General features: G+C 52.9%; 3 protein-coding genes across 3 annotated transcripts; 1 reads left to right on the top strand and 2 right to left on the bottom strand.

Annotated features, from left to right (window-relative positions):
• Positions 1 to 564: 564 nt before the first annotated feature.
• On the bottom strand, positions 565 to 2,955 carry Z517_04112 (uncharacterized protein; the record flags this gene model as incomplete). The annotated part of the gene is made up of 3 exons (XM_013429443.1): positions 565 to 2,522; positions 2,574 to 2,601; positions 2,656 to 2,955. The coding sequence occupies 3 exons, from the start codon at positions 2,953 to 2,955 to the stop codon at positions 565 to 567; spliced, it is 2,286 nt and encodes a 761-aa protein (XP_013284897.1).
• A 4,569-nt stretch (positions 2,956 to 7,524) lies between these two features.
• On the bottom strand, positions 7,525 to 10,140 carry Z517_04113 (uncharacterized protein; the record flags this gene model as incomplete). The annotated part of the gene is made up of 2 exons (XM_013429444.1): positions 7,525 to 7,647; positions 7,702 to 10,140. 2 exons carry the CDS (start codon positions 10,138 to 10,140, stop codon positions 7,525 to 7,527), a joined length of 2,562 nt encoding a protein of 853 aa, XP_013284898.1.
• An 859-nt stretch (positions 10,141 to 10,999) lies between these two features.
• Z517_04114 (uncharacterized protein) lies at positions 11,000 to 12,184 on the top strand (the record flags this gene model as incomplete). The annotated part of the gene is made up of 1 exon (XM_013429445.1): positions 11,000 to 12,184. One exon carries the CDS (start codon positions 11,000 to 11,002, stop codon positions 12,182 to 12,184), a length of 1,185 nt encoding a protein of 394 aa, XP_013284899.1.
• Between the last annotated feature and the right edge of the window lie 577 nt (positions 12,185 to 12,761).

Raw genomic sequence — 12,761 nt, forward strand, 5'->3', positions numbered from 1 at the left:
TTTTCTTTCTCCATCTCTCTCTCCCTCGTTCTTTTTCTATATGCAACACCTCCACGAGTGAAAAGAGTTGTGAAAATGTCGCCCTGCACCTTGGTATTAAACATGATCTTGACCAGTTGCAGATGTGTTCGAGCCCTTTGACACGACAGAATAGAATGCAGCTGTGCCACCAGAAAAGGCAACTGGTGGATAGAGTGGAGAGGGACAGAGTCGACAGTTTGGTCTTGTCATACGCTCAATCATGAAGTCGGAGGATCGTACTGAAGGGTCATCTCCCTGGCCTGCACGTCGACTCGATAGCTTTGTACACGGACACCTTGGTTGTATGTCCAGAATTTGAAAGTCCGAAAAGACCATGTCGAAGCAGCCGACTCGTTTGAACCCAGCGCCTGACAGGTAGCCCGAGTTTTGGATCATTCGCTTTTTTGGGTCCGTCGTCTCGTCTCGTCTTGTTAGCGCATCGGAGTATTTGCTGTTCGTTTCGTGCAGGACTCCTAGCAAGCCTCGCATATTGCTTTCATGGTCTTCGCGTGACGCCGATCTGAGCTCGCGTGGCTCTTCGTTTCAGAGACCCCCTCCTTCTTGCACGGCTCCTGATATGCTCCCTTTTACCGCATCCGCAAAGTTCATGTTGGTGGGACTGAAGCTGGGGTTGCTTCCGCGGTCACTGATGGGTCCGCTGGTGTCACTTTGTGGACTGAATTGACCGTCACTGCCCATTGATTTTGCAACCGACTGAGTCCGAAGATCTAGCTTCTCAAAGATGGCCTTCAAATCTCGGACGCTGGCAACAGACTCCATGCTGGTGATCGTGTCACTTGCGTGCCTTTCCGTCACCACTTTGCGGATCTCCTTTAACATGGGAATGTTCCCTTCGTCGTTGGGTAGCCACCAATTTTCCACAGCCTCATTTTCGCCCACCTCGTCGCGCGTGAGACCCCACATCTGAGCCATCTTTTCTCGAAACGATGGGGGGAAGATGTAGCCCTGTCTTTCCACTGCGGCGAACTTTTTTCTCACCCACATGACGTGTCTGGCATCTTTCTTGAGGAAAACTGAAGCAAGACCCAGAGGTGCATGGGCTCCCAAGATAGATCCATTGGGGGCGTCCGGCCACCGCTCCATAGCCTCATAAATTCGACATTGTTCCAGACTTATCTGCTCGAGTTCAGGAGGCATGGGTTGCTGAAGCATCATTGCAGTCTGGTATCTCTGCAACAGTTCAATGCTGTACCAGTCGATCCACATAAAGTTCAGCGGCCAGAGAGCGTCTTTGAAGAGACCTCCTGGTACATAAGGATTCACAATGTCGTCTTCGGCCAAAGGTCGACTCTTCTCCACCGGAAATTCTTGGACCCGGTAGTATTCGTCGTTGAACAACTCAATCTGGCGTTTCATGGCCTCGACTCTGCCAACGATCTCGCTGTTTTCTGCGCAGAACGTTTCCACGCTGATTTCGCGCTTGGCAAACTTGGCGAATAAGGCAGCCATGTCCATGCCGATCAGTCGATTTGATGACACGAAATACGCCATGGTATTCTCGATATCGACATCGATCTCTGGGTCACTCTCGACTTGACCGTGGTACCACGCCGCATTCGCCTCGAACCATTGACGGTCCAGTCGTGTCTCGTTGCCCGCCATGAGACCCACAATGACATCCAAACGAGCGGTCCAGCTGAAGATCCGTCTCCCTAGATCCGTCTCCATCATCGTGCCGGGCGTATAAAGATCACGCACCATAGTCAGGGCTGCGCGATGATGCCCCACCAGGTTTACCCAGTCGCCAATGTATTCTTCAAATGTCGCCAATTGCAAAACCGTCAGCAGCGTGGCTTCGGTGACCTTTGTGTGTTTTTCCAACGATTTCCTAAGCATCGACAGCGATCTGCTGTGGTACCCTAGGAAATGCGACAACTTGGGTTCAGGCTGCTTCAACTCGTAGTGGTATGCCGCAAACCCCACGGCAGCATATAAAAGTGGCTCATAAGTCAAAGCAAGGTCGATAAATTCTGCATGCACAAAGTCCGTAGGGTCGAGTTTGAAGAAGTAGTGATAAAAGGTCAAGTATTCTTGCTGGAACTGTAGATACTTCTGGAGATCCGGTTTCAAAGACTTTATCTTTGCCTGTCGCGCTTGCATTTCTGCAGAATTGCCAAGTGTGCGCAGTGACGATGCCGGTGTATCGTCTCTTGAGCGATTATCCGATACGTCGCTCGATTGTGGACTGGTTTGATCTTTGACACCAGATGATACCTCCGACGCATTCTTGGCTTTTGTGCTTCGTGTCACGGATTGGCCGCTGTCACTTCGCAGTGGTGGTGGGCGTGTCATTGCCGGGGACGGTGGAGATTCGTCCTCCTCGCTTTCGTCTTTTATTGTGGGCAGCCCAGCCATGCTCTCGTCTTTGATCTCATTCTTCGCAGCCTGGTCCTTGGTTCCGCGACCGTCGCCATGCTTGGATCGCTTCGATGACGAGGTCGTCTGAGGAAACTCGCATTCACGATTACCCTTCTTGCACCCTGAGTTATGAGTTAGTAGCAGATTCTGTAGCAATTGGAAGAATCACATACTGTCACAGACAGGTCTCGTCTCGTCGCACTTGAACAAGGATTAGTGAGGGAGTATTAAACAGGGCAGTGTTAGGGACTGTACCTTCACTCTCCTGCTGCGGCAGGTAAAGCAACCACTGCGAGTTCGACGATGTTTGACGGCGGAAGAGTCCATGCTATTGGGTGGTGCTGCTCCACGACGACCACCGAGAAGGCTTGCCTGCCTGTCGTAAAGTTGCTCAGTGGTGGTGGGATTGTACCAGAAGGCAACGCCGTCGAAATGAGTTGGTGGTCCGGACAGCCGGGGGTATGCTGTGTTGAAAGCGCCATCGTAGATCGGATAGGTTGCGTCCAGTATATTAGGGATTGGCATACTCATGCCGTGGTCGTAGGGGCCGCTCATGCCTCGATGCGCAGTCGCACAATTCCAAATGGCTGACTGTGACACAGGACAAGAGGTATTTCGCCAACAGATAGAAACAAATACTTGTTGTCGTCCTCGTGCACTTTCTCACAGAATGCCGTGCCCCTGGTTAAACCTGCTGGTCACCAATACTTCTGAGAGAGCCAACCACTACTTTGTGGTACGGAGATTCGCTTGCTGAGACCGAAGGCTCCTTGTTGGACGACCGAGGAATGACGATACCGGCAATCGTTTCTGTCGAGCTCGGTGTAACAACGACTGATATTCCATACGCTTGTCTCAGTCCAACTACCAGCGCTTGCCGTCCAAATCCACCAGATCTCTAGCCAACAACAGCCGGTGGGAAGGCCTCAGGCGCAGAGTAAAAGGCGTGGGAGACGGGAGACTTCAGTTCAGGCCACAAATTGACAATGATTTAGGGTTGGTTTGGTGGGAAAAATTGCAAAGGCGTGATATGACATGTAAGTGCCGTATCAGATAGGCCAGTCGGACCGAAGGAAAATCCAGGCAGGTCTCGTTGAGTCTCGCCGCAAGATATTATCGCGCTGGGACAACTGCCTCAATTCTGTGGGTTGTGATTTGAGCAGAGCAGAATGAGGCAAATTTGGCCTGCCAGGTAAGTTTTCAGAGTTCGCAGATGCCAACCAAAGCCGGCTATGACGCCGGGACCAACGATAATCAGATGATCAATCAGGCCGTTGAAGCATTTCTCTGAATGAGGGGAAATGATGTGATATGGATTTACATCCGGGCTTGAAATGGGAAGGGAAGTGCGCGGTACAAGATGAAAATGAAGCTGTATCTAGCCACGGGCACAGATTGCTATTGTACCACCCAGCTTGGTGTTGTCCAGAAATGAAGAGGTCAAGACTCGAAGGTTCGAAGTTGGAAGGGGACCCCTCCTGGCTCTGTTAGGCCCCATGCCCAAAAAGTAGCGAATGATTGCAAAAGCGCTATACCGCGACGGTGGATGTCGGGCAGGGGACAGGGGTCCTGCTGCTTGCTCTAAGCACACTTTCAGGTGGTGGGCAAGTACTGTAGTAGTGTCGTCAGACGTGAACTCAGACCCAGGACTTGACTGGGGTTGTCTGAGGGCGATCCCGAGCGTCGATCAATGGGTGGCCCACGGGGCGTCCAGAATCGACCATAAGCTCCAGGGCCCTGGACTTAGGGGCCCTAAAAAGAGTCCACACGCCATGCACTCGAAGGCTGGTGTGAACGGCGGAACCGGAAATTTCTGGGATTCGGCACAAACCACCCAAGCCTCCAGAGAGTGTAAGAGAGCCGCAGCGCAGAAGATCGGGGTGATCTGGGAGGCACAGCACGGTATCATTCGAAGAGCGTTCACCTAGTGGCAGGGCATAGTTTGTCGAACCTAGGATCTGATCTGAGAACAACGCGAACCCTAGGAGCAGGTAAGCGTACGAGTACTCGGTAGACATCTAACGGTATCGATATCCAGGGGTTGCTAGCATCCGATACCGAGTACAGATTATCTGGTCGTACTGGTAGTAACTTTTTGCCCAAACTTCGTGCTAGGAGACCAGGTTTGAGGGAACCTGTCTCTGACAAACCAGGCGAGTGAGATATCTCATGGGTCGGAACTCGAATCATAGCGGCAGAGGTAAATTGGCATACACCGAATTCGGCCTGTTCATGCTGCCCGGCGGAAATATCGGTGCCACGGTGAGAGTTTGCCTCGTACGGGGTACATGACCCATCAGTTTCCTTGTCTGGGATAATGGACCACAACCAGGGGCGCGATCATGTCGACCGAGAGCGTGAACCCCCACAAAAGTCTCTAGAGGCATCTGGCCCCAAGAGCTCTTCTACTCCTCCTGATCTTGGTTGTGACCTAGAATATAACAACGATAGTGAACCAGGGTATGTAACACCATCAACCGTGCTTTTGGTGTAAGTCGCTGTTACTGTATACGTGCCGCGCTGAACACAGATTTCTGGTATCTGTTCAACTCAGGGGCTTGATTCAGCGGGCAAACAGGCTCAACGGCGTTGGACTTTGGCACATTGCCCAGGAAGCCCCCCAGCGGCCAAAGCTAAAGCCACGTTTTTTCGGTCCGTAGTAGCTGGCACGGTTGGCTGTTGGACAACTGCTCCGAAGGACATGGTCCATGGACTGGTTTGCATCAGTGGCGCCGCTCTGGCACCTTTTCTCAGAGTCATGGAAACGGTAATTGATATGGAGTTGGCCGCCATGTTGGCCCTGGGATATCCCCAACTAGCCTAAATTTGTGTCGTTGGTCTGGGCCTCAGGAGGAGGCTGCCATGAAGCAGAATTAGAAGCAGCATGGGCCAGAGTCATCTGGATGGGGACCTTTGGTCGATCTCCTGATCTGAATGGGGTCCTGCTGTACTGAACAGCGCCCATGCCATTGTAATTTTCGACCTTCTGAACCATTGTTGGCCGGCAATTTCCAATCCGGTTCCCCAAGCACGGTCCCATGCCTACTTGGTTTGTTTTGCTCCCAAATTTTGTATCCAAGAATGGCACGAGGGAATTCCGATGAGATTGCGGCTTGTGGGACGCTCTTGCACCTTTGCAAGCCTGTCCCAAACACGAGGATGGGTCGGGTCGATAGTGATAGGGCTTGAGCTGCACCACCGTTTTTCTTGGGGGGAGGGGGCCGGGGAGCGAGCGATGAGAGCACCGCGAAAAAGCTCATGTTTGCTCCTCTTCGCTCCACCTAATAGCGGATTGATTCGCTCTGGCTTGGACCGAGTCAAAAGGTGTCCGGACACGAGCGAAGCCAACATACTAGTACCCGAAACGGCTTTTTAGTGTCGATAGGCGTGTCAAACTGGTCGGGGATGAAGCTGTTCACATCCAATAGTGGGTGCAGTCATGGCCTAGCATGGTTTTTGGGGATGCACAGCTTTTCCCTCTGGTCTCTATTCACCCTGGTTGCAGATCCTGCTGTCACTCCAGTCAGAAAGCCCACTTTTTTTTTACTGCTTTGCAAGCTTTGGCGTCGAGGCACCAGCGGGTGGGAGCTCCATGTCGGCTGTCCAATAAAATCCCTTGGTGACAAAGCCGGCGTGGCTCGCAGAGGGATGGATTCTCGTCATCTCAACCGGCTGTCCCGAAACACCGTGTGTACGAGTAGTCCGTATTTTGCCCCAAATCAAGTCCATTGGTGGTTGACAGGCGTGGCCAACAAGTAACACGGCGGCTTGGCCTTTTGAGAGCGCCACTGGTAGTGTTCTTTTGCATCTTTTGGCGTCCAATGTCACATTGCACCAAGCCATTCCGTTTTGTTTGCCCACATAGAGGAGGAGGCTACCGTGGAGGAGAGGGTGGCAAGGCGATTCGGACAGCTTGAGGAGGAACCCAAAACTGACTCGCTGGCAAGTTCCGGACCAAATTCAATATCATTGATCATCCTGATCTCGATGAGACGCTTATCAGTCCTAGTTCCTGAAAAAGCTCTAATTCTTGCTGAGACCTTGTGTTTCGGTGGAAGATGGACGTGGGAAAATCAATGACGATGGCCCAGGCTGGTCAGGGATGGTATCCGGAGGGTGGAGAGGAGAGGAGAGGAGGGAACAGGGGATCGCAGGGTTGAGTCGGAGGCTGAGGACTCACAGTGTTCGGTCTGTATTGTACCTGGTAGTGGGTATTATGGGTGAACGACCTTGTTTCGTCGGAAGCTGGTGGATTCCTAACAATGCAGAGAAGTGAGGAACTCGATTGTGGGATTGCAACGAAGCCACTAGTTTTGTGGTCATTTCCTGCGCATTTGTTTCCACCTTTTCCATGTGCCTGGTGCCTGGCTATTTCCCCCCAAGGACAAAGGTCAACTCGTGCAACGCTCGTGTCCAAGTCTGATGAAGTCGCTGTCTTCGAGTTGCACAAGTCGCCCCCACAGACATTTAGCACAAGTCAATTCCCATTCCGGAGGCGCGGCAAGGCTCGTATCGAATCCTCGCTTGTTGCTCCAATGCAAAGCCCCGTGTTTCAAAGTCCCTGGCCTAGTTGCGGATCATTGACAGAACACATCTGAAGGAGGATGACTAGTAATTTGATCAAGAGGACAACGACAAGATAGGGAACCAAACTAGGGCACCAAGTGACAAGGTGCTCTGTAGATAATATCTGTAAAAACGTAAGACTCATACTCATTCCCCAAGCGTCACAAAAGACCGCGAGTTCTGATTAGGAGCCAGCCCTTCTGTGTGATCCTTACATACACGTCCTGATTGAGATTCATCCCCAAGCTTCCCAGCTCTCTGACCAACACCCAAAGCCCTGGCTATGTAGCAACGCAAAACAAATTTCGTGTCTGATCAGAGCGTCCCAGATCCATGAAAACAACTTCCTTCCAGCGATATAGAAGCCGACCAGTTCCCAGTCCCCCAGTATTCCCAGTCTGTAAAGACTGCACGCTCCGGTCCAGTCGCCGTCTCTTCGCCATTGTTACCCAAAGTGCGCCACAACTGATAGCTTCTTTCAAGAAAACGCTCCAAGAAAATTCGTAAAGTACGTGAGCTTCTGCGCAAAGATCTCAGACGCTCTCTTCGACCATTCTGTCATGTGGTGGTGGTGGTCGAGGAAGGCGTGCCAGAATTCGTCGAGGAATTGGAGGATGGACCCTTCTCCTGCACGCCCTGGCCACGGCACATGGGACAGCTGTTCCGACCAGTTGTGAGCCACTGCAATGGTGTCAGTAAATTTCTATACATATGATCTGAGGAGCGGTGACTCACTTCATCGATGCATTCGCGGTGGTAGACATGCTTGCATCTATCCAAGCGGCGGACCTCTTCCGACGCAGCATAGTCTGACAAGCAAATGAGACATCGTTCCCCCAAGTTTATTACAAGCGAGGAACCATCGCCGTCAGAGTCGGGTTCCCCGAGGAAGCCCGAGTCTTGGACAACCAGCCGAAAGACTCCGCCAGCGGCGCTCACATCTTCTTGGGTTGCAACAGGCGGCTTGACAGGTCCCAGGAGGGTTGACAACATCTGCATGTCCTCATAGGATGGGTTATCGGTAAACAAACTCGGCATAGCAAAAGCAGGATGTGTCGCCGAAACGTTGGTGCCCACGACATAGATCAGCCAACTTCGTCCAACACCTGCTGGCGGAGGATCTGGTTCTACCATCCCATTGCGCCTTGCTGCACCCGATCCCAGCTCGGGCCGGCGGGCGAACTCAGAGTCGCTTCGTCGTCGTTGTCGAGCGGTATTAAACGAAGTTTCTGGGGGGGCACGGTCGTCGATGTGATCATGTGGACGATCCTCGTCAAGTTCGGAGAGTGTCGGATTAGGTGCAGCCGAGGCTGAGGAAGGTCGCCGAATTGGAGTGGCATGCCCACTCCTGATGTCTGCTGGGGTCGAAGGAGGTGGTATGGGACCGGGAGGAGTTTCTGAGAGCAAGGTAGGGGAGGCGCCCGCGTCAGGTGTAGTGGGCACAGTCTGATCTGAATGGCTCGACAGGCGGCTGGTCTGTGTCCTGGTGCGGTGATGTCTCTGGGTCTCGTACTGCGCGGGAAAGCTGAAGTTGGTCATCGAGTGTCGCCGTGTGCTTGATCTATTTCTGCCATCCGACCGGCGGAACAAAGCGCCAGAGCTTCCATTCCGTAGAACATTGGCTGGAGGCAAGAATGGAAGGCTCAATAGGGTGTCAAGACTAGGGCCCAGCGTGCCATTCTCGCCGCCAGTGTTGTCCTGGCCGTGCGGGAGCGATCGGACCCCAACGAGGACCAAGGTAACCGACCGATCGCTTTCACCAGGTCCAGCGATAGAATCCAAGTCCATATGGTCAACATCGCGCGATTCTGCTTGGGATGCGATCGGCGACCCGTTTTCGTCATTTGGAAATTGGAATACTCTCATAAAGTTCACTGGTGGCAGGTCACCACCCGGTGCGTTCACATCGATGTTTTCTCCGGCTTGGGCGGTCGCCGCCTCCTGTAGCGTTTGTACAAAGTTTTGAATGCTTCCATCAAAAGTGTCACCACCAAGGTTACGCGGACCAGTAGAACCAGCTGTGGCGTGGCCGGAAAGCTGAGCCGCGATGGCTGCGGCAGCAAGTTGGAGTACCTGTGAGAGAGGCGGATGTTCCCCTCTTCGTATCAGTCTTGTTGATCGTGAACGGAGGCCCGGCTGAAAGCGTCTAATGGTACTCATCCCCGACGTGACTCGGGGTCCGGCCAGGAGGGTCCGAGCCTCAGGCTCAACGGCGTCTAGCTCATGAGGAGCATCATCATTTTCATGGCGATGGTCAGCGGAGGGCATGGAAGGAAGGAGATGATCGGATTCATCGGCGAACGTCACCCTCGCCGGCCTCAAAGGAGACTCTCGACCTCCCTGGCTAGACTGAAGCTGCTCGGTGGACTGGCGAAATAGGCTCGAAATCCGTTGAGAGATGGACATAGAATCCCGAACTCTGCTGAACCTGCTTCGGTGTCGTAGACCAGAGGCTGCAGGCTGGGGAAGCTCTCGTATATCTTCGTCCAGAGATTCCGACCACGAATTGCTAGACCCACGCGGTTGGCTCATGCTTTGCAGGGCAGGAAAGGGTCCTCGGATTGCTCGTCGTCTAGATCCAGTCCTATTCTCGCTCCGTCGTCTTATAGAGCCAGTGAGGGATACCCGACTGTTCGAGTCTGAGTTTGGTGGTCGTTCGTAGACGGAAGGGCGTAATCGCCCCGAAATCCCATGGCGCAACGCCCGACCTTCTTCTGCGGTCTCTTCTCCACTGTGTAGCAGACCTCTTGCAACGGCATCCGGAAGCAGTCTGGAGCCCAATCTTGACATTGTTGACCTTCTCCTGCTCGAGGATGGCGATAGTATAGGTGTCGCGATGGCCTCTGTGTCTGTCATGTCCACATCCTCCAAACCTACCAGCGGTCTGTTCTCTTGTTCGTATTCGGTCTCGGAAGGAGGGGATGACGAATGGCCTGCATTCGGACGAGATGTGACCGATTCAACAGATCGATGTCGTCGAAAACTGTCGTAAAGAGTGCTAGCCCTCTGACCAGCCATTCTCAACGACTGGGCATTCCGTCTCGCCAGTCGAGAACTCCTGCCCTCGGTGCCAGTATCGCCAGTTGTTGTTTCCGCACCATCCGGAGTGTTCCTTAACTCCTCCATCAGTCCAGCCTCCGCCTGAGCACGAGGAGTCGACGTGGTGTTCCCCATATGTGGAGGCCAGTTGATTTTCGGCCTGCGCAACAGGGACAAACTAGTTATGGTGTCATATTCAAACAGCGGTGGTTCTGCGGGACTTCGTCGTCAATCTTGAGCCGACTTAACTGATTGTATTGTGTGTACGGCGTGGAAGGAGAGATTCAAGGCAGAGGGTTTGATCGGTGGCCAAGGTTGCGTTCGCTGTCAGCAACTGGACCGACACATCAAGACGCTCCAAATCTGGCCCTATTCGACGACTGATGAGGACGTGGGGATGCCGGTGGAGAGAATGGACTTCGTGGCCAGTGGAAGAGAGAGCGAGATGTCTAGGATAGTTCACAGGACGATGGCTTGGTTGAGCCTGGTAGAGTCGAGGTTGGAAGTGGTGTGGTGTGGGTTGGACCAAGGAAAGGCTGAAGCGCTGGGCAGCGAGCAAGCCAAAAGTCGCCCCAAGGGACGAAGGGACCAAAGCACGGACTTTGTTTGGTCACCCTGCACTTTTGACCTCTCAGGACCTGATCAAACAACAAATGCCCCGGCCCAATAACAACATCAGTGACTCCTCATGTAATTATTTTACATGCCTTTGTCCAGATCCATGCTTGTCTTCTGTTATCCTGGATTGTATCACTCTCTATATAACCCTGTCTCTTCACTATTCTGATCCCGTCGAGCATCTGCACAAGTCTTGACATGGATTACATCACAGCTGCAGCACGCGGGACTCGGTGCGACGCTATTTCTAGGGAAGCCTATTGATCACGCGGATTTGGGCGCCATCCTGAAGAGCACGCGGCTATACACCTGGATGCCTTCATTTTTAGGTGTTCACTCAGCGGCTCTACCTCTCTGAACAATACCACAGACAATCATGCCGCACATTTTTGTACCACCTGTCGCAACGCGACGAGCCTGTCCTACAACATGGGAACTAGCTTCAGGAAAGAACAAGCGCAAGAGAATGACAATGCAGGAAAATGATGCTATACAGGGCGAAGAACAAGACAACCAGACAATCTATAATATGGACAGTCAACTTGAGACCTCTGTCAACCTTGACTATACCGCTGTTGTATCTCCAGTCGAGCGACTCCAACGTCGTGTTGCTGGGCAGCCGTTGTATCAGCCTCCACCACCTTTCCCATTTCCGCACGCCGAGGTGCCTTCAACGAATAGTCAGGAGGCACGAGGAGAGGTGGACAAAGAGAAGAAAAGCGCACAACTGTCAAAGGTATCAGACAGCTCACGGTCTTTGCACTTTCAGCACCTCGCTGCCCTGACCACAATAGTCCACCGTTCGCTCCTTAAGGAAGATTTTCCTCGTGCTGCTCGTGCGCTAGGCTTGATCTTCCGTGAGGATATCGTCAGCAAACATGCCGCAGTCCGTACTCAAGGCTATATGGGCATTGTGGCTGAAGTGCTTCTTCGTAATGGGGCACCCAAGGAACGGGTTCCTTCCAAGAGGTTCTCGGCACTTCCGTTCACGCACGAGGGTTTCGAGAAGGCTAAGCGCTTTTACGAGCGACTTATCGTTAGACATCCTTACCACAAGTCATGGCCTGAGGCCGTCAATGCTGTTGACTATTACCTCGCCATGTTCAACCTCTGGATCTACGTGGTCCAATTTCAGTACGCAACCGAGCATGAGGTTGACGAAAGTGATATGGACTCTGTCACGTCCTCTCCTCGGGCTGGCAAGTCCAACAGTCAATCACACAAGAAGGTGAGGGAGCTTGAACAGGCTGATCAAATTGCATCCAGGATGGACACTTGCATGGCCACCGTTCCGTACATGGATGAACCTGAACTCATCAGACTTCGTGCAATGGTCGCCCTTTGGATAGCCGACCTTCACGAAGATTGTGCCTACCTCGCAAGGCTTGATGGTCTGGATGCTGTCGATATGCCCTTGGATCAGTTTCACTCAGCGCCATCTCCCATTACAGACCAGCCTTCCGACCAGGACGAGCACAGCCGCGAGGCTGCCCGAGCACGTGACAAGGCGCAAGACCTCCTGTCGAGATTGGAAAGTGAAACGAGAAACGATGGTGGATGACCTGCATTGCGCTGGGCCGGGGCCAGGACCTGGCGATCCCCACCATCACCAAAGACCACCAATTTGCAGGACAGAAATGGGATCTCGTGGCCCTGCAGCCGATGAATATCGAATAACAAGGAGTTGTCGATTTAATTGTACAACACGTGCACCCGATTCTTGCCTTTCGTTCGAGATGATGCTGCCCAAGCTTGTTTCTCCCTACTCGCCCGCGATAGGATTATCGAGCGTCCACGCGCCAAGTTCTCGACGTTGATTCGTCCCCCTGAATAGCTATCAGAGAGCTTCTCACCACATGTCCTGTGAACTTTTTCCGACAAAGTTCATCCCACCGAATTTCGATGGCTTCACCTGCAGCCGCAGCTCTGGGTAATCTGGCTGCCAGTGTCCCCCTAATCGGACTGTTCTCGAGGCTCTACGGCGGTTGTCCTCGCCATTCAGTGCGCCATATGGCTGTTTCCAGTGATCCGATTTGTGGAATTCGCTCCCCGTGGTTTATTCGCTGCCCAGAGTCACCCTGTGTCTTGCGGTCAAGACATAAACACCCGACAATATGAGAAGACGCTCACGAGCACCC

Source organism: Fonsecaea pedrosoi (genome assembly GCF_000835455.1).
Source record: "Fonsecaea pedrosoi CBS 271.37 unplaced genomic scaffold supercont1.3, whole genome shotgun sequence".
Classification (NCBI taxonomy): domain Eukaryota; kingdom Fungi; phylum Ascomycota; class Eurotiomycetes; order Chaetothyriales; family Herpotrichiellaceae; genus Fonsecaea; species Fonsecaea pedrosoi.